Source organism: Globicephala melas, chromosome 2, assembly GCF_963455315.2.
Source record: "Globicephala melas chromosome 2, mGloMel1.2, whole genome shotgun sequence".
In the NCBI taxonomy this organism is placed as follows: domain Eukaryota; kingdom Metazoa; phylum Chordata; class Mammalia; order Artiodactyla; family Delphinidae; genus Globicephala; species Globicephala melas.
The window spans coordinates 24040812-24062445 of NC_083315.2; the positions used below are offsets into that span (position 1 = coordinate 24040812).

Sequence of the window (21634 nt, forward strand, 5' to 3'; positions counted from 1 at the left end):
TAGCGTAACGGGTTCTGCCTTACAGGATGGTTATGGGTGAAGCCCTATCTATAAAGTGCTCGAGCTGTGCTGAGCGCATCCTAGGAAGTGGGGGAGGTTGATGAGCAGAAAGAAGGCAGCGCCCTTCCATTTCAGCCTCCCCGCCTGGAGCCCGTGCCCCAGCAGAGTGGACCCCTAGTGTCTGTAAACATCTGCGCGCTCTGCCTGTTATCCCACAGCACAGTGTTTGTATGAGAGTTCGCGTGCGCTCTGCTTGCTAAAGGCTTGCTGAATAGATACGAGGAATAAATAAAATCAGTGTCCCTTAACGAGAAAGCGATTTAAGATACGAGCAGCCCCTTAAGAACTGCTGTTTGGCTAACCGAGTTTTGAGACAGTGAGATGTTTTATACTTGTAAGCTAAAATTCAAAAACTCCTTGGTCAGTTTTTTTTCCGTGTGTGCTTGGTTCAGTTCCAAGTGAACTGCCTTCTGCATCATAACACACGGGAGTCCTGTGAAAGTGCACATTCCTGGGGCTGCTCCAGACCCATGACTTCTGAGTCCCGGGAGCAGGGTCTGGGAATCTGCATTTTCATGTCACCCTCCCTGGATGACTCTTCTGCACGGAGAGTTTGTAAAGGCCTCCAGAAGATCAAATGGGCAAAGAAACTCAGGTGACGCAACCTCTTCTGTCTAGGAGACCAGGTGCAGAAAACTGCTCTTTAAGCCTTTTCTGTAATTTGTGATAAAGTCAGGTGGTTAATAGCATTTTGCAGAGACCTGCAAGAATGAAACAAGGGAAAATGCAAATGTGGAAGTAATTATATTTCAAGCCAGTGTGGGTGGTTTTTAAATCTTTAAAAAGGGGTATGGGCTGCAGGAGGCATTTTGGGGAGAAGCTGCTTTAGCAGATAAGGGTATATATGGGAGCAGGACCTGTATTCTTGCACAGAGGAATGTGGCCCAGGAGTGGGTGCTGTCTTTGAACAGGCTTTGAAGACTCCCAGTCAGTTACACAGGTTCTGAGTGGTCAGCGACAGCCCTGGCTCTGCCTTTCTTAAGCAAAATGGGAATTTGGGGGAAGGCTTTTGATGGGAGGCTGGAGCAGGGAATCTCCTCTCCAGAGGGCTTTGCAGCAGGAACCAAAGGAGAGTTTGGGCTTTCAAGCTGCCATTGTGCTGAGTGTGACTTCTGACTGACCACGTTTTCCTCACGAGCCCGCCTCGATTGCTTTCTTAGGCTCTGGAGCTAAATTGCTTAGGTTCGAACCCTAGATCCCCCTCTTACTGGCCGGTTGATCTTTTCCTGACCCTCAGTTTACTCATCTATAAAATGGGGATGAAAACCATCCAATCTCTTAGGGTCGTGAGGATGAACCACTTAGAAAAGTATCTGGTCCAGAGTAAGTGCTGTAAGAGTTTGCCATTCTGCGGATGGATCTCTCCCTCCACTCGCGCATGTAGTCCCGTTTCTGTTGTTTTCCTTCAGATGGCTTCCTATCACGTGTCGATCCTGCCAGCCACAGTTCTGCCGTCTCTTGACTCCTTAGGAATTTATTCCAGAGCTGACAAGGGATCTCTGAGATCTTGTTCTGGGGGTCCCCATCTGCAGATGGAGGGCCCAGGATAGATGGCGGGTGGGGTTTCCAGCACCCAGTTCTTGCTTTTCTTTCTTCCAGTGCTTTACCTTTTCATCGCACACTCGAGCCCATTACAACTTGGTGTGGCCTTGAACTCTTGATGAGGGCGCTGGAAGAGTTCCTCAATCCCTCTCGCCTTTCTTCCTGTGCTGGCTCTCACCTGAAATGCAGGGGCCATTCGGATTCTATTAGTGTAGTCAGTGAACTTCCTCCATAGTTGCTCCTAGCCTCTGCCCTCACAGCCCTCCTGCCTCTGGTCCCACCAGCATCTCCACTGGTGCTCGCCCAGGCTCATTCCCATCCATAATTTGCTGGGAATGAAGCAGTTACTACCGTGAGAAGTTTGATTGGATTGTGTTCCTAGGAAGACACTTTAGCATCATCACAGCCATCCTCTTCTTTCATCCTGATGTTCCCAATAGAAGGGGCCGCCGATTCTATCACAGTGCCCTGCATCCTCTGCTGGGTTAAGCTGGATACAGTCTCTGCAGTCAGAAGGGCCAGAGGCACTTTGTGGAAGTGGATGGGATGCGCTGGTCCGAGGACAGAGTCTCAGGATGTCACAAACTGCAAAACCGTTTTAAGGTTCCAGAGTGATTCCTCCAACTTTACATGCTGGTACATGGGCCCTTTGAGTATGGAAAGTCTTTCTCCTGTAGCGGTGAAATGACATCATAGTTTAATTTCCTTTTAAGGTAACTTGTCCTCCCTTAATCCGACCTCTGTGGCCATACCATGTGAGAGCCTCCTTTCTTCTCTGAATAGCTTTGTTGTGTGGTTGTCATTGTGATGATGGCGACGTTGTAGTTGTAAGATAGGTAATTCATTCACAAGGGCTGAAAATACATAAAGTATCTTTGGTCATATTGTCTCCCCCCACTCCTGTCCCTCAGGCCCTTTCCCAGCAGACACCCACTGAATTAGGGTTTTTCATTTCTTCCAGATATATCTCATGCACATGTAAGTATGTTATTTTCCCCTTTAAAGCAGATGGTAGCATACTAAATATACACAGTGTTCTGTGCCCTGCTTTTCTTTTACTCAAATATACATCTTTATGGATAAATATATAAAGAGGTTTCTCATTCTTTTTTATAGCAGCAGGATGGCTATTCCATTATAGGAATGTACTGTAACTTATTCAAGTATGGCCCCATAGATGGAGGTTTAGGCTTCCCAGTGGTTTTTGAGATGAAGGTTTTGGGTGAGAATGAATAAGTAGAATCCATGACTCGATGCAGCTGAAACAAACTCAGAGATTGAGTATGGCCTTGTGTTGTTCATCCGACATTGTTCTATAAAATGATAAGGAATATTGCAGAGGCGCTTAGCGGAGTCTCTCTCCACATAGGTAGTTTTGGCCATCCTGGAATAATCAAGAAGGAGCCTTGGCAGCATTTTAATGACTTATTTTGTAAGCTACTGAGTCTCTAATCTTGGGAACTAATGGGTTATGTTTTAAAAAATTATTGTGAGTCCAGCCAGATATTTCTAGATTCATAAGATTGATAAAAGGAAATAAAAAATTAGTACTCATCATTCAGAAGAGGATTGGAAAAGTTTCAGGTTCACAAATACTTTCCTGGGTGATAAATACCCCACTTTTCCATCAGTTATTATTTAATAGATGCCTTCATGGGCCAGATTTGGGGGTGGAAGGAAGGCAGGACTGTAACTTTCTTGAGAACATGGTTGCTGACACATTTGTAGCTCCAAAGTGTTTGTTTAATTGAACGGAAAGCATGATCGAAGAATATTAAAAGTATGGTAAAGGCGGCCTTAGAAATATATGAATGTATATATTGTTATAGAAGTGTATATGTTAAAGCATTAGTATGAACTAGCAGAACACTGGAAGATAGAAATAGTTCAGGAAGGGATAAGCTATAAAGTTCACTTTATGCTCCCTTTTGAAGTACTACTTTGACCTTGAAAATCTTTTTTGTACCTAAACAGAAATCTGGAAATACAAATGTATCTAGTAGATGAATTCAACCTATTAGCAAAATTGCTGAGTAGCTAAGAAATATGCTCTATCTTTGTGTTTTTGTGAGTCTGAAGCTGAGGCTGTGCCTTGTGAATTGGGAAACAGCCTAGTGACCCTCTTCGTTGGCCCCTCTGCAGAATCCAGCACGCTTCTCGACAAGAAAAGTCACTTCCACATTTGAAGCTACTTGGAGAGTTTCTTTACCTTTTGTCTGTTTTGGATGTCTTCTTGTTTATTTGATGATTTCTTTGGCAAATAGGTTAAATATTGTCTGAGTCATATAATACAAGACAGAAATGCTTTCTTTCAGTCAACCGTGTTGGAAAATAATCTCTATAAACCTCCTTGTATTCTTGTAGCTTATGTATCCTTCAAATTATAGGAGAATTCAGTGAAAAGGAAGTTAGGATTGATAATCACAGTAATGACTTCTCTCTGAGAACAAATCAAAAGTGCAGCGTGACTAATGTTGATGATAATACGTATGTGGAAGTATCCACTGTCAGAGTGTTCAGGGCACTTTGTCTACACCAAAATAACGTTTTAGCGCTAAACTGGGTACCTGCCTTTATCAAATAACGTACTCTAGGAGCCAGCGTAGCTAAAATGGTTAGGACCTTTTGTGTTTGCTGGTATTGAGCTTCAGGAAGTTATGTTTTGAGGGGGAGACTATTCCAAATTCATCACGTGACGTGTGATGGAGTTTCTCCAGTGTTATTTTCGTCTTGATTGGCAGTGAAGAAACCAAAGCACAGCAGGATTAAGTGGTCAGAGCCAGGGAGTCATTCTATTAATAGAGCTCTTTATCTTTTGATTCTTAGTTCAGGAGTGTCTTCCCTCCAAGTGTGTTTTTAAAGAACTATTGATTCGGTGTAGAACTAGTCCTTCTTTTCACTAGTTTGCTGGGTTCTAAATTTACTCTCTCAGTAAGCAGCATTCCTTGGAACCTTTGCTCATATTCCATCCAGATCTCTTCTCTCTTTCAGAGTCTCTCAGCTGCGATACTGATTTATCACAGGCACCGTTATGATTATGAAACAGGAGGTGATACGTAGGCAGATCCCCACTAAAGAGACATTCCTGTATAGGTGATTTTTGTGTGAAATGGCGAAAGTACGCAGACTGCAAACTGAGTTCAGGATGAGTGACTTCCATCACAGGATAAACGAACACGCTCCCTAGGAAATTGTGCTTTGATGCTCACTACTTATAACTAGTGTTACTGAGCCCTACTAGTTCCTTTCAACTGGAGCCTTTAACTTTCTTTGGTTGAAGGTTGACCTCTACTTGATGTTGGGTGAAGAAGTCTTGTTGCTTCTACCCCACAAGCTGGACCACTTTCCTTAATTTCAAAGCTGTTCTTAGGAAAGAAGGACGCTCGTTCCTTCTAGCCTTTCTGGCTTAGATGCCAGTTGTCCCCAGATTCCTTCCTCTTCCTCCCATTTTCAGGGGGAAGTAGCTCTCCTTTCCAGACCCCCACTTCACGTGAAGGCCTTGTACTTCTGCTACTTCACGTTTCAGGCATTTGTATCTGTTGTAAGATACTGTCGGCTTTGTGCTTAACATTCAGAGGAATGTCTTCCTCCATCTCAGGGGTGCCCTGTATTTTCCTTCCTTCTTCTGTGTCTTTTTTGGTAAAACCTGTTTGCACCTGCTGTCTTGACTCCTTGCAGGCCTGCAGAGTCCGGCTCCAGAGTTCATTGTTGACGTTGAATCCATGGACATCTTCCCCGTGGGCTGGTGTGAAGCCAACTCCTACCCTCTGACCACACCGCACAAGACAGTCTGTAAGTATCGCTCTGCTCGGAGCCCAACTGGGTAACATCTGGGACTTGGGTGAATAAACAGGCAGTTTGGTAAAGATAGTTAGTGGAACCAGATTGTAAAAATCAAAAAAGGTTGTTGATTTCACACAGAGCACCAGTACTTTTGTCTCATTTATCCTTTAAATGTCCGCGTGAGATGAATATTCGGAAACATTTCCCTGGTTGACGAACTAAGTCACATGATGAGGCAGAGAGAGGATCTGGAATCTTCACTCCCCGTTTTGTGTACAATTCATGATCTTGATTAGAAAAAATTTCAGCTAAATACCATACGTTTGTATGATCATATCTGAGAAAGAACTGCTTTTCCTCATGAGGTTTACCCCAAAATAATCATAATTGGTCCCAGTAATTTACTGACATAGATATAAACACTTAACTACTCTGAGCACTAACTAAACCAGTGAGATTTCAACTGGACTTTGAAAAGTGCATCATATCTTCTGATCACAAAAATGCCAAATTAAAACAATATTAGTAATTAAACAGCACAGCATCACACACACACACACACACACACACACACATACCACTTAAATACCTACAAGTGTGTGTTTTAACATATATTATTGTAGGTCATTTTCCTGAAAATGGTAACCATTTAAAAATCTTCAAGCCTAAACCATCTCGGCATTTATTACTCCCCGCTAATGGATAACAGAAGTATTATTTTAAAATGTGAGTCCTTAAAGTTAAGGGGCTTTAAGTTTTGTGAAATATATTATATTTCTAATGTTTTCTTTATTAATTTATATGCTAGCTGACTTCTTTGTAGCATCCTACCATAAAGTCCGCTTACGTAGGTGCTCAGAACTTTGCCATAAAGGGAGTTCCATCCCATAGTCAGCGTCCTGTTCCCTGATGTCAACAGATTCTGAAGGACACTTAGGAGACCTACTACATACTCATTACGAGTTGGATGGGGCACTATCCGTGTGAATCAAAGTAGGGGGCCCAGGTTATAGACAGAGGTGGATTTTAAGGGATTCTTCTGTACCCATACTGCACACTGAATCTGATCCAATAACAGTGACATCACTGCCCCTCACTTTAAAATATTTCTAAAACTTTGAGCTTAGAATAATTATTTCAGTCTCAAGGGCATTCTTTTTCTTTTTCTTTTATTCTCACTTAAAATGACGCGGTTCCTTGGCCCTCAGTCTCCACAGCCACTGGGCAGGTTCTCCCCGGGTTCTCCGGGTTCGGGCCGGATCCCCTGTGCCTGGTTGTGCCTCAGACAGAAATCTATGCCCTGATCCTCGTCCTCCTTCCTTCACATGGATTTGGGAGGCGACGAGCATTCTGAGTTTTGAGTTTTTCTGGATGAAATCCCACAGGGTTAAGATGAACATAATGATGTTTCCTTTCTGTTTCGCGCTTCGCTTCCCGGTCTGTCGTGTGTGGCTTCTCATCAAAACATCACGCACGTCAGGTATCTCAACCTAATTAGCAAAGACTGAGTTAGGCAAGTGAGTCTACACTCATTTTTCACTTTAGAGATCACAGAATTCATACTTTTTCGTAGTAATTACAGGCAGACCTCTTGTCACAGATACTGCGTTTTTTACAAATTGAAGGTTTGAGGCAACCCTGCATCGAGCAAGGCTATGACGCCCCTTTTCCGACAGCATTTGTTCACTTCGTGTCTCTGTGTCGCATTTTGGTAATTCTTGCAATATTTCTCACTTTTTCTGTGTTATTGTATTTGTTGTGGTGATCTGTGATCAGTGACCTTTGATGTTACTACTACGACTCACTGAACCTCAGATGATAGTTAGCATTTTTTAGCAATAAAGTATTTTTTAATTAAGGTACGTACGTTGTTTTTTTAGACATAATGCTATTACACACTTAGTAGACTACAGTATAGCGTAAATATAACTTTTATATTCACTGGGAAACGAAAACGTTCCTGTGACTCTTTTATTGTGATATTGACTCTGTTGGGGTGGTCCGGAACTGAACCCACCATATCTCTGAGGTCTGCCTGTACTGGCATTGGGTACTAAATAAAATCAAGAATAGATGAAATTTGAGTCACTATTTCTCTTATTTATTTTTGTTTTCGTCTTATTTCTCACACATACATTTTGCTTTGAAGAGGCAAAGTCTAAATGAATCTGCCAAACTCTGACAGCTTTAGAAGTTCTGTTGGAATTAATTTTTGCTCATGTTGGAAGACGCAGGCTTATCTACGCCCAAATTTATATATGCCAGAAACTCTGGTCTGTCTTTGTGAAGGTGACTCTAACCAGTTATAAATATAAACTGGAAATGTTCTTAACCCCAAGTTGATTATTGGCTGGTTTATGTCACTATTTGACAGACGTATATGTTTGCTAGGCACCAATCCTCCTTTTAATGATAAAACGTTGTCGTTTCTAAACGCGCCTCTAATCCTAATTTGGGAGCACGCTGCTATGGTAAAATGTTTTGACTTATCACATTTTCTGCGGGGATAAAAGTCATCTGGGTCATCACGCTTATACCAATCCATCTTACCAGCCGTGTTCCTGGGAGGTCTGATGTGTGTGCTCTCTTTCTTTTTATTAGAAGCACATTTTAGAATAAAGTAGCCAGTGTAGTGATAAAGTTAGATGTACTAAATCCTATTTAGAGTTCATTTCTGAAAAGTCAAAGTCTATTTTATGCTAGAAGAAATTAAGATAAAATTGTGGCCTGAAGGAAATAACTTTTCAGTTTTTAAATTGTTACTTTAAAACAGACAGTTCCGTACCTACCGAGCCATTTTAAAAAATGCTTCTTCCTAACTAGCTATCACAGCTGCTTTTCTTTTTTTCCCTTTTTGCCTGTTTTACAGCACAAAAGAAGAGAAAGATTGCAGTTGTGCAACCAGAAAAACAGTAAGTTTGTTTTTTCACAAAAACTCCGTGGTAAACTCTGAAGTGTCTTTCAAGAGGATGGGAAACAGGGCTGTTTTCGTTAGGGAGCTAGTCAACACCTAGCACAGTAGTAGAGGGGACAGTAACACGTAGCTCCTGTTATTTATTGTGCATCTATTATGTGCAGGACACAGGTCTTGCTTCTAAAGCAGTTTCTTCTCCAGATCGTAACTTCTCACTTTCCTCCCAGCTCAGCCGACCTGAAGGATGCCCAGTGTCCAGCATTGCTGGTAAAGGCACTCTGTGCCCATGGTTCTTAATGCCCCCAGGGGCCCTACAGAGCTGCCCGCGTCCAGGCCTCGGCTCTGCCCGCTCCCAGCCCAGTGACCTGGAGCAGGTTGCTTTATTTCTCCCCATCTCAATACCCTCCTCTATAAAATACCCATTTCTCAGGTGTTTTCGGAAGATTAAATTAGATTCTACGTGAAAATGTGTGGGCCCTCCGTTGCTGAATAAATGTAGGTTACGCCACGTTTCTATTGTAATTTTATGAGGAAGGAGGGTATTTGACAGCCTGTGGACAGGCCGGCTGTATATTTTTTGGAAAATCGTCACTCTTGGTAACATTCTTATATGTTGGAAAAAGTCTGGAATATACTACGATGCACATCCCTTACCAAGTTATTATGTTTTCTGAGTAGACTGTTGGAAAGGGAATTGAAAACAGCGGGGTTTTTTTCATGTACCTGAATTGAAACATAAATAAAATGAAATTGAATAATAACTGCATGGTTATTTGATGCAAATAACAGTTTTCTTGGTATCCTTTTTACATTTCTAACAGTGTTTCAGGTTAATAATCTCACTCCAGTTTTATCTGGATAACATTGAAATAGAGAGGAAAAACTAAACTAACAGTCACGTCATGGAGGCCAAATTTGAATTCATGACTCCTCAATTTGCAGTCCGTGGATCAATGGTTTTCACCCTTTGCTCACATCTGTCACTAGACAGCTCGTTAAAACACAAGTTGCTGGGCCCCGTCTGCAGAATTTCTGACTCAGGATGTCTGTGGTGGGGCCTGAGCATCTCCAGGTGTAACAGGTTCCCAGGTGATGCTGATCTGACAGCTGGGGACCCCACTTTGGGAACCAGCACCATAGATGACCCCACTAAGATCTCTCGTTACCGTTTACTTGGAGTTTATGTAGTTTTCCAGCTATGCAGTTTCTACACAGCCAACCTGTACATCCCCGGGAAAGCCAAGTTGCCTCTTTTCCCCTAAGGTGACAGTTTTTATATTTGTTCAGCAACTTTTTACTGAACAACAGCACAGACTTCTGTCATAGACTCATAAACCTACTTCACATTTTAAGAATCATCACTTCTTAGATTTTCTTTGGAGATTTTGTTTTCAGTGCGGCCGTGGCCCACACAAGCATGAACGCCAGAAATCAAAAGTCAGCAGAAAGTCATTGATGAGAAGTCTGACTTTAATCAAAGTCGATGCAAGCTGACTTTCTGCGTGTCCTAAATATAATTAAGGACATTATTATAATTCTGTAACAAGCGACAAGCCCAGGAGTGACCTAGAGAAATCTCAGTGATCAGTGATGACCCCTCCAGGGGCTGGAGACCCATAGGCTTCTTGGAATTATTGTAAGACTTGCCCGCAAAGATCTTACCTGTTGTTATACATGCACACATTGTATCTGACCACATTCTTAGCTTAGATTTCTCTAATAGTTGCTTTAAGTTATGAAAAGACTTTGCAAGGTACCAGTTTCTTCTAAAGCGTGAAACCCATGGGAGTTTTTTCTTTATCCACAGATCATCGTCCACAGTGCCTGTTGAGAAAATACCTCACGACCTTTGTTTATTCCCTCACCTGGACACCACAGGTAAACGAGCTACTTAGGGTGCCCTGACGCTTCCCAGTATGTCGCTGTGACTGGACACATGGATATATTTTTAGGTCAACGTGAGAATACTCAACTTTGAGCCAACTGGCTTTTTTTCTTGCTGCTTATTTACAGATACCTGTTCTTTTAAAAAAAATTCTAAGCTAAATTCCTGGTGCCTCTTCTTTTCTGCTTCTTGATCAGTAGCTCTAGACACTTCCCTTGGTCTGAGGAAAAGGGTCTGTGTGTTACTTGGAAATTACGAGCCCGGTTAGGACTGTGTATCATGAATAATCATGTGGAAAAAGAAGGAGTTGAAAATATCGTTATCAGGCATTTCTTTTTGGACATTTTATGCCAGTTGCACTTGCATGTTTACACTAGTGGTTAATCCTTAAGTCCCTGTGAGCTTTTGAATTGTTCCCTAAAACCCTCTGTTTGAATAGCTGGTTGGGAACAGTATATGTGTTTAATGTATAAAGTCTTGCGTCTTACAATAACCTTTAAAAACACAGACGTGAATTACCCTTTGACCACAAATCTGATTATAGACATCTTTGTACATTAAGTAACATATTTGATTAAGAATTCTATTTTCCAGCCAAAACGAAGCCTGTTCTGAATTCCAGCATTAAAACCTATATACCGTGGAAGAATCCTATTAGGCAAAGGTTTCTTTGTAGTAAAGAGAGCAGTTTGTGAGTAGACTTACTAAGGTTGTTTTTTCCTAAAGGTCTGGGCAGAGTAATCCTATCCCCAAATTTCCATGTAAATGCAGCTATGGACATTTTTTTTTTCTGTTGTATAAAATTCAAAACTTCAGAATGGTTTTAAAAGAACCATGTCATCTTTCAGAGTTGGTAATTGTTATGTTACTCCTTTTTTTTTTTTTTTTTTTTTTCCGGTATGTGGGCCTCTCACTGTTGTGGCCTCTCCCGTTGTGGAGCACAGGCTCCGGACGCGCAGGCTCAGCGGCCATGGCTCACGGGCCCAGCCGCTCCGCGGCATGTGGTATCTTCCCAGACCAGGGCACGAACCGGTGTCCCCTGCATCGGCAGGCGGACTCTCAACCACTGCACCACCAGGGAAGCCCCTACTCCTTCTGTTTTATACCCAGAAAAGTAACATGTCTCCCTCCTTACCCATTGGTTCTCAGTTGAAGTCCTGTGAGAACAAAGCTTCCCAGACTGTCAAATCACCATCCCAAATGAATAACAAGTTTTTATACAGAAAGAAAGTTTTCATGCTGTTAGTGCAGCTTGACTTGGAACAGTGGCGGGAGAAGATGAGTCTTAGCTGGCTGTGTGACCGCAGTCCGTGTGTGTCGACATCAGGACGCGTCCCAGTGATGACAGCGATACCTCACCATTTAGTTGTTCTGCGTTTTCCCCATGGCACCTTGAGACACAATTAGATCAGCACCTTGCCCTTTTGCTTTATAGGTAGGAAGGCTAATGAGGAAGATGCAGAGTTAAGCCCCTGGGAGGCGCATTTCACATCCATGGACTGGCAAAATGAGGAAGCTTGACCATACCTAGGGTTGGCCTGGGTGTGGGGCAAAGAGTAACGGATACACACTATTATATACAAATAGATAACCAACAAGCGCCTACTGTATAGCACAGGGAACTGTACTCAGTATTTTGTAATAGCCTATAAGGGAAAAGAATCTGAGAAAGAATATAGATATATACATATATATGTATGACTGAATCACTGTGTTGTATACCCGAAACTAACACAACATTGTAAATCAACTCTACTTCAGTTGAAAAAACAAACAGGAACTGGGCAGTGCTTATTCGAGTGTAATTTGGGTCCCTGTGGTGAAGAGCTTGGCTGCTTCTAGTAAAAGAGGGTACACAGACCCGGTGGCTGAGCGGCTCCACCCCGTGTTGTAGACCTGGAAGAATCTCTTGTCCGTAAGCAGAGTGGATTTTCACAGTTGTGTTCATTAAGGCACCATAGGTAATATTTAAAAAGTAGAAACAACTAAATGTCCATCAGTAAGAGAATAGAAAATTCAATTGTGTTATATTCACACAGTGGAATACTACACAAAGTGAAAAGTGAATGAATTTTCTGGGTATGCATTCACCCGTTTGGGTGGATCTCAGAAACCTCATGTTGAACTGACAAAATGTTGCAGAAAACCTGTATGGAATATTTTAAAAATAACCTAAGTATCCTGAATTGCTTGTGGATACACATATATGTTGTGTGGTAAAGTTTCTAGACTCTCGTGGGAATGGTAAATGCCAGCTTCAGGGTAGTGGGTTCTTTCTGGGGGGTTGGGTGCGGGATTTCCTGAGGTAGGTTAGGGGAACTTAGCTGTGTAACTGGTGTTTTTCTCTTTAAGCTACGTTGGAGGATACCTTAGTTGTCATTGTCTTATTTTCTGTGTTTTGTGTGTGTGTTTTGAATCCTGCATAATAAACAGAAGGTTCATTTATGTGGTAGAAAAAATAATCAGGATTCCTAAGATATTACTGTGGATGTAAAACGTTCTGATATGAAGACACAGTGCACCTCTGGGTAGTTTTGCCAACGCAGTGAGTTAAGCAGGTTTCTCCGGTCCGAAAGCATCAGCTGTGTTTCTCTTCCCTGCAGGTACCGTCAACGGGAAGTACTGCTGTCCTCAGCTTTTCATCAACCACAGGTGTTTCTCGGGCCCCTACCTCAACAAGGGGAGGATCGCAGAGCTGCCTCAGTCTGTGGGACCAGGCAAATGTGTGCTGGTCCTTAAAGAGGTAAAGCACAGCCACGGGGGACTGGTTTTCACGGGGTGGTGGCCGCGTGGGCACAAGCCCTGAAGAAGGGGGTCATAGGAATTTGAGTCCATTCAGGCAGCATGTACCATGACATGCACCTCTTTCCTCTCAATCCTGCGAGCTGGAGGCTGGCGGTACAAGGATAGAAATGGCGTTCCTGCCCCGGAAACGCTCCCTGTCTAGTGGGAGGGATGTGCCTTCCCTGCTCTACGTTTGAGTAAAGTCTTTTGTGAATCATCGCTTTTTTGTTTAAAAAAATGGCCTATTTTGAGCCTTTGTGTAGGTACATTCCTATTTTTTGTGACAAAAAAGCACCCCCGAAACATCAAACTATACCATGATGAACGTGTTTTAACTCCCTGGGCACAACGATCCAGTTATCCATTTATCCGTCCATTTATCCATTGAACAAATGTGTGTTCGGCAACTTCTGGGAGCCAGGCACGGCATCAAGTATCAGGTCAAGAAATGAACACCCCCTGCCCTCTGCCCATTTGGGTTTCACGGTCCTCTTGGGGAGATGACATAATTCTAAGTGAGACGTACAGTCGGGTGAAGGCTCGGTGGAGACCAGAGCGTGTGGTCTGGGCGCAGGGGGGGATGTGACGGATCTCTGGATGTGACACTTGATCTGAAGGAGGCAAAGTGATGGCGCCTTGAGTGCACAGCACAGATAGGGCTGCACCGGTGGAGTTCAGGGTGGTCACGTGTGGCTGGAGGATAGCATTGGTCCTTACGTATAGGTGTAAAATTCACTGGTATAAAAGAGTATGTTATGTTTTGAAAAGAGAAAATGAGAAATCTGGCTGGCCTTCTGCCTCAGCAGGAGGCAGGATGGAGGAGAGGGTCTGCCTGGGAACGGCTTCCCTGGCATCCTGAGGGATATGGGGCTGAAGCTGTGGGTGACTGGAGCCTCCAGGTGACACCACGCCCGTGCAGTTCCTGCCTTGCGAGAGCCCCTGTGAGATTTCACATTTCATTTCGCCCAAAGAGGATGAGATCATTGCAGCAAAGCCAGAATGCGTTTACCTTTTCAGGCCATCAGCAGTATTCGCAGTTAAAGACTTTCTCATATTTCAGAAAAAAATCTGTCTTAGAGAAAAAATTGGGGTTACAGTTGAGAAGCAACCCTGTAAGAAAGGGACCAGGCTACTGCTGTTGTTATTTGCTCAGGCGAATTTGACGTAGAAGAGGCATAGCAGGTGCTTCCTGCCCGTCCTGAGCTCTCAGTCGTGGGAGGGACGGACAAGCCGGTAGCATCTTCAGGGCAGTCAGGATCTCAGGGTGGGCTCAGGGGTTTGGAGGTCTCAGGGACTTCCTGCATGGCCTGTGAGGTGGGGGAAGGGGGCAGCCTGCTCCAGGGGACGGAAAAGCATCCGGGAAGCCTGGAGCATTGGTGGGATCACGGGAAGGAAAACAGGAAGGAACGCTTGCAGCGCCTTGAATATGAGGACCGTAGGGACAGGCGTGGAAAGTGCAGAGATTCGAATCCAGAGTCTCCTGCGGGCCGGGACCCCGTCCTGGGCGCTTTGCCTGTGTCCTTATTTAGACTTGCTTTTCTTGAGATCTGTCACCTTCATGCTTTACGTTCTGAAATCAAAAAGTGCAAGGCGGGCGCCCAGCCTGAGTGGCGAATGGACCCCACTGATGAGAAGTTAAAGGGAGATGGTGGCCGAGGAGGGGGTGGGGCAGCCCCTCTCGAAGGCCATCGGGGATGCTGGGGAGTGAGCTCCAGCCAGCAGCCAAGACATGGTGCACGGCCCCAGCTTGGCCCATAATGGTTATTCTTTCCATCTGACTGTTTACAGGGTAGGCAGGCGACGAGGAGCCCTCCCTGCAGGGTGAGCCCAGAGACGTCGTCCTTTGTAAAGAACACGAAAACCCCACATAAATAAGGGTCACTTCTTTTTTCTTTTTTTTATTAACATCTTTATTGGAGTATAATTGCTTTACAATGGTGTGTTAGTTTCTGCTTTATAACAAAGTGAATCAGTTATACGTATACATACGTCCCCATATCTCTTCCCTCTTGCGTCTCCCTCCCTCCCTCCCACTCTCCCTATCCCACGTAGGGTCACTTCTTTTTTATTTTTTTTGCAGTACGCAGGCCTCTCACTGTTGTGGCCTCTCCCGTTGCGGAGCACAGGCTCCGGACACGCAGGCTCAGCGGCCATGGCTCACGGGCCCAGCCGCTCCACGGCATGTGGGATCCTCCCGTACCAGGGCATGAACCCGTGTCCCCTGCATCAGCAGGCAGACTCTCAACCGCTGCGCCACCAGGGAAGCCTGGGTCACTTCTTTTAAACTCACCTTCCAGCCCCAGATATAAGACTGAATTACCAAGGTAGAACTCTTTATCTGTTGACACCTCTTTTGTTGCTGTAGGATGAAAGGGGAAGGTATCAGCAATTCTATTTACACATCCCTAACACGCACACTGAGAAAGAGAATTTGCTCACTTAGTGCAATGAACTCTGGATCACTCGTATTCTTTCTGGGAACCGATAAGTACAGAAATCAAAATATCCAAAATCCAAAATGATTAACGGTTAATCCAAAGTTTGCTTCAAGGATGGCAAATATAATTAATTTCTAAATGACTCAGGACCCCCGCCCCATTATTAACATCTGTCCTTTGTATCATGCTGTTGTAATACAACGCCGAGCACGTCGCAGATACCCAGTGAACGCACGCAGATGAACACACACTGAGTTCTGCACTGCCTGACCGTCCTCTCTTCTTGGTGCCGTTTCTCACCATGCTACTCACTGGGTCAGCCTCTGATGTTCCCAGTTCCTTTTAGGTTTGCTGCCTTTACTCCCTCAGGCTGGGAAATCAGCTAACAAATTTAAGTCAACTTCTATCCATCGACTAAGCTTTATTTATTGAGCTCCTACTCGCCATAGAACCCTTGAATAGAACCGTTGAGGGTGTTCAGCTGCAGCAGAGGTTACTTCCGGGTAGGGAAGGTTAAGGAAGGCCCAGTGAGATCTTCCCAAGAGTCAGCTCAGCAAGCTCGATGCCCAGAGGCCCTTCTTACTGCCAGGGCCGCTGCCTCGGAGAGTGGAGGCTGCTGGAACACTACCCCTAGACAAGCGAGCGCTTACTGTGCATTTAAGTCGGCACAGACCACAGGTCCCGCAGATGGTAGATCTGGTCTAAGAAGAAAGCAAGCCCAGGTTACATGTAGGGATACCTGTCACTGTATAAAATATAGCCCCTAGACCTAATGGACTCTCTTGAGTTCCCCCAGTGCATTCAGCCCTTGAGGGCAACCTTGCCATGGCCGTATCACCTGCCTGAATTTGTGCCTGGTTTTGTTGCCAGTGATCAGAATGGGACAGGGAAGCTCACAAAAACCTGGTGAATGGATGCGCTTGTGTAAAGTCCCCACAAGACCGTTTCACACCCACGTCCCAGTGGTTCCAGTGAGGTCCTTGGGCACCTGCGGACCCTGTTAACAGACACAGTGGCCTTAGGGTCAGTCTCTCTTTGGGGCTTGGCTAGTTTACTACATAATATTTTTAGAATTCAGCAGTAGTTACCCCTGATCAGTCCTCTGATAGGTCCCAGCAATCAAGTTTAAAAGCTAGGCCAGAGGGACCTCCCTGGTGGCGCAGTGGTTGAGAGTCCGCCTGCCGATGCAGGGGACACAGGTTCATGCCCCGGTCCGGGAGGATCCCACATGTGCGAGCAGCTGGGCCCGTGAGCCATGGCCACTGAGCCTGCGCGTCCGGAATCTGTGCTCCGCAACCAAAGAAAAAAATAAAAGCTAGGCCAGAGCAGTTTTCTGATGACAGGAACTAGTTTTTTGCTGATGTTCAGAAAATGCATGAAGCAGGAAAGAAAGAAAGGAAGAAAGCAAGCACTTCAGTTCCGTGAGTGCAAGAAAAATGTAAGTCCCACCAAGCCAGTGTTCATGCTAATACTCCTGCTTCAGCCCAGGACCTGGGCATGGTTTCCAATTGCATTTCACTTACAGAGAATGAGGGCATTAGAGCAAAGACAGAGCACGTTCGCTTCTTCAGGCCATCAGGTGTGTTAGTAGTTAAACGTTTTTCTGTCTTTGGAAGATGTAGAGTGATGGCCGTTTTCCCTCTGTCTGGTTCTTGGAGAAATACACGAGGTCTGTGGGCATGGATGTGGAGCCGGCCTTTGGAGAGGGGTCCTGAGGGGTCCTGAGTGCTGAGAGGGCGGTGGACCAGAGGGGAGGAAGTTTCTGGCAAACGGGAGGATGAACGCCTGTTCACTTTCTGGGCAGTGAGCGTCCTGAGCTTGAGTAGGGTTGAGGGCGTAGGGACCTGGATTCCAGAAGGAGGGCGGTGGAGGGGGCGCAGGCAACCTCTAAGATCAGGAGCCCAGTCAGGTCCAGTCACCTCGAACAAGGGGCTCCCAGCGAGTAGCCTGGAGGGGAGGGGCAGGTCGAGCCCATCCACAGCCCCTCAGGTCCCCGGGGCGTTTTGTGGGACCCCCGGGTGCAGTCACAGGGAGAGTGGGCCCTGTGACGACAGACAGGAAGTGATGGTGTTTGTCATAAATGAAACTCGCAAGATCAGGATGGTCGTCGCCAGCCAGGACTGTCCTTTTCTATCCCCAGTACTTTCCCATGCACTCCTGCCCCAGTAACGCCAGGGTCTCCCCAAGTCAAATAAACTGCAGGTCCCTGGGGGCCCTCGGTGAACTTGGGAGGTTTTGCATCCCAAGCGTCCCACACCTCTGAGATCATCAGCATCGTGGGATGGAGTCTTGTCGTCCATTCGCAGAGGCATTCAAAGAACTTCTGCTTCATGCTTTATATGCAAGCTCGTGAGTGGCCAGGTCTGCGGTATTGACTTTGTCTACAGTGCAGTAAGGCAGGCGTTGTGTGCCTGCGTCGGTGTGTGAGAGAGAGAGAGCTGGTGAGCACAGGAGGAAAAGGTGGTGGGGGGCATCTGATGTATTCACTCCTGTCCATGTATACTGCGATGGAAAGTTCAGCTTCTAATGCAGACACACAATGAGATGGGAGAACACCGACCGGGTCCTACTGGCAGAAATGGCTCTGAAAACGCCCACTCAGGAAGAATGGGAGTCTGTGTTTTCATAGCAACTCTGAAGGCCATAGGTTTGAAGGCAGCCTGCCAGGATAAAATCCCACGTGCCTTACAGAGATCTGGGGGGAGCCCAGGGTTTTTCTTAAACATTATTTGGTTTAAATTATTTGCAGTGTGTAACCCCTGTTTTTAGCAAAAAAGAGAAATGTATCATTTTCGGTGGGGAGTCGATAGGAGTCCTTTTTCCCATTTTCCACATCACCTTCCGATGCGTGAAGCTACAGGTGTTAACAGAATTGCTCCTCAGCAGCAGGGGTGACCTGTGTTTCACTTGCTGCCTTTGGGCAGCAGGGTTTCAGCCGTTTAAGAAATGAACATTTATAGAGGGAAAATCGACAGGTTGTGCCTTTTCTGTGGAAAAGCAAAAATATGGCACTGGATTTTTATTGCCTTTTCTTTCTGATGTGGAACTTAGGAGAAAGCAACATGAGTCCTGGACACTCAGGAAACTCTCTGGATCCGTGAGCCTCCCTGGTTGCTTCTTCCCCTCTAGCACAACTGTCTGCCCCACTTAGTGGAGATCGCCAGGCTTGGGACCTCTGACTCACCCTGACACCGAGGGACCAGTCTGAATACGATGGGCTAGAGGGATAAGATAAAATAAGTGAGGCTGGACACAGCTTCAGCTCCACCAAAGGGGGAAAGTTGTTCCTGATTCGTAAAATACAGAGACACACAAATGCACGCATCCACCCTACACTATCCTCCCCTCACTCCACCCACCTACCCACCTACCCATCCATCCACCATCTGTCTATATCTATCTTTCTATCATTTATCTCTATGTATCGTATTCATCCATTCATCTCTCCATCATCTTTCATCTTTCTATCTATTAATCGTTATCTATCTATCTATATCTAGTGTACCTAAAAGAGTCACTTTGGTACTCTTCATCACAATCTGGTCCAGGGATGCAAAGGTATAGACATGACCCATTGAGCCTTCTTGGGTTTTTAAGAGAGTAGGTTGTGATTAGTGTAACTTTGCAAACAGTGACTGCAGAAATGACTAAGAGCCCTGAGTACTGGTTTGATGATGCCAGAGTTTGGGGTAACTAATCGGGTTGCCACCAGGGCACAAAGGAGCCAGGCACGTTCACCTTTATTGAGTAAGATTTTTCTCTCCCTCAATCTGCTTCTGTGGTCTGAATAGCTCTTTAGCCTCAGAAAGTGCAGAGGTCAGTGGTGTGGGGACTGCTGGGTGTATGCGTATTGTTTTTTGTCCATCCGCACCTTCCCAGGGTCTTTCATTCTGTTATCTGACACTCAGCAGCTATTACTGTGCATGGTCACATCAGATACACTCCAGCTCTGGGAAGCCAGCAGAGAATGAAACATCATCCATCCGTCCATCCCATGCATCCATTTAGTCGGTTCCTAAGCAATTCCTGAGTCATAAGCGTGTGCTGGTGGGCGCTGTGCTGGAAGCTGGGGAGTCAAGGTGAGCAGGAGATGTGCCCCCCAGGTGAGTTGACAGTCCCCGCTGCAGAGCCTCACGGGGGAGGACTTAGGCATTTCAGGTTATTCTGGAAAGAGGAAGAGTCTTGCCTAAGTGACATCCAGTTAAGTCAGTCAACAAAATCAGAGATGCAGACGTGCCTCTGGACAGTATTCTCCGGTGTTCTTGTTGCTGTTGTTTTAAACTTATGCTGAACATGAACCCATTGAGAACAGTGTACCAAGCCTGTGGGTGGTATAAACTATAGCACATACATAATGTATGATTCAGGAATTAGCTAGACAGTGTCCAGGAAGGTTGGCAAAAAAAGTACAAAGTTTTTTTTTGTTGTGAAGCTTTTATGATTTGCCTGTAAAGATGATGAGATACTTTTGCTGAAATTTCTTATTGTACTGTAGGGTAGGATTCTGTAACAAGGAAATCAGTGGCAAATGCTACCTCCTGGGCCTCCGTTGACATAGAACATATGGTACCAGATAAATTCTTGGAGTGAATCAATCATTAAGTTTTAGATGTACAGAATAATTTGATCCAATATCAGTGCCCATCTTGAAATTCATTGAACAAATTCCAAAAAAGTCTTGATCGAGCGCCTCCTATTGCCAGGCATGGTTCTAGCTACTATGAATAAAGCAACAAACAAAATGTAGTCCCTGATTTCTCATCAGGAGGGCAGGTTGGTGAGGCTCCCTTCCTAAGGTTTGCACACAGCTGCCTTCTTGCTGTGTCCCCGCATCTGAGAGGGAGGGCAAGCTCTCTGGTCTCTGCTCACAAGGGCACCCCGTCATGGAGGATCCATCCTCAGGACCTCATCTAAACTTAACCACCCAAAGCCCCACCCCCAGTACCATCACATGGGGGAGGGTAGCACTTCAACGTAGCAATTTGGCGGGACATACTCAGTCCATAGCAGAAGGGAAAACCACAGGTGGAAAAGAATACTCTGGAAAATAGTCTAGAGTTTAAGGGCATTTTGCTGCTGACGGATCATGAGCTCAGAGGGCATCGTGGGTGGGTTTGGGAAGCCGTGAGGAGCTTGAGGTTGGGGCAGACAAGGGGGAAGCGCAGAGCCGTATGGGAGTGGGATTCTGGGCAGAAGGAAAGTTCTAAGAGTGTTGCGTTTCTGGTGACCAAGCTGAAGGAAGGTACAGGGTATGATGGGATTCTCCTGTTCGTCTTCCAGGGGGAAGTGGATAATTCCTGAAAATATAGGCTTCTTCAGAGAGTGGTCTTTTAATCAAATTGAAGTGATAAAGTAGGGAGTACTTTGGTGCCGGGGGAAGGGGGCTGCCTACCAGGGAAGCACTGGGCTCCCCGACCTTGCCTTTGAGCCTGGGGCGGGGGGAAGGGCCTGCTCTCCGGGTGGTGGGTTGTCCAGGGGAGGTGAGCCTTCCCTTAAGAATCGAAACAAAGGTAGAGGGCAGTTTCAGCCCAAGCAATAGAGTCCACCTGGGAAAGCACGTCAGATTATTACCGTTCTTATTACAATTTTTGTAACTAATAACCAAAGGAGAGATGAGCATAGTGATTATTAGGTAATATTTGGGGGTATATTAGATGCAGCAGTTGCATTAATTTTGGGGACGTGCCCAGAGCAGTCAGTGATTCGGGAGACTGAATGAAAACACCTACGTTTAAGGGTAAATAACTTGGAAAAGTCTTGTTTTCTTTTCCAAGCTTGTTTCGTGCTTTCCTCTGGCTTCTTAGAAGGTTACGTTTGCGCTGCAGAGAAGGAAAGACCCTGCTGCTTCCTCTTTGCTCTTATGAGAACGTCTTCCTTTCTTTTCGGTTTTTGGTGGCGTTTACTTTTGTGAGCGTTTAAGAGGAAGTGCTGCGTACTCCATTGATAACACTGTGGACCTCTGGGGGGTGTAGGATAAATGTGACTTCACTCTGGGAAAAGAAGCACAGCTGCTTACAGTTCATTTGAAACCCAAACTCCTTCTTTGGGTTTGGAGACGTGTTTTAATTAATATTCTCCATTTAAATCTCGTTACAAAAATAAAACTCTTCTTGTCTGTCTGCTCTGCAACTCGCCGGGCCTCTCATTGTATCGACAGCCCAGGTGCTCACATCAGAGTCTTGTCTCATTTTGGTCCTCTCGCACTTTATGTATCCCATCCACCTGGCG

General features: G+C 45.2%; 1 protein-coding gene across 5 annotated transcripts in view; it reads left to right on the forward strand.

Moving 5' to 3' along the window:
* Positions 1-21634, forward strand: part of SFMBT2 (Scm like with four mbt domains 2) — a 209344-nt gene that overhangs the window by 158801 nt on the left and 28909 nt on the right. For all 5 annotated transcript variants that reach the window (XM_060293330.1, XM_030836909.2, XM_060293332.1 and 2 more), the window contains 4 exons: positions 5281-5394; positions 8255-8297; positions 10107-10177; positions 12788-12927. In XM_060293330.1, the coding sequence (XP_060149313.1) occupies positions 5281-5394; positions 8255-8297; positions 10107-10177; positions 12788-12927 (368 nt within the window). The remainder of the gene's footprint in view (positions 1-5280; positions 5395-8254; positions 8298-10106; positions 10178-12787; positions 12928-21634) is intronic.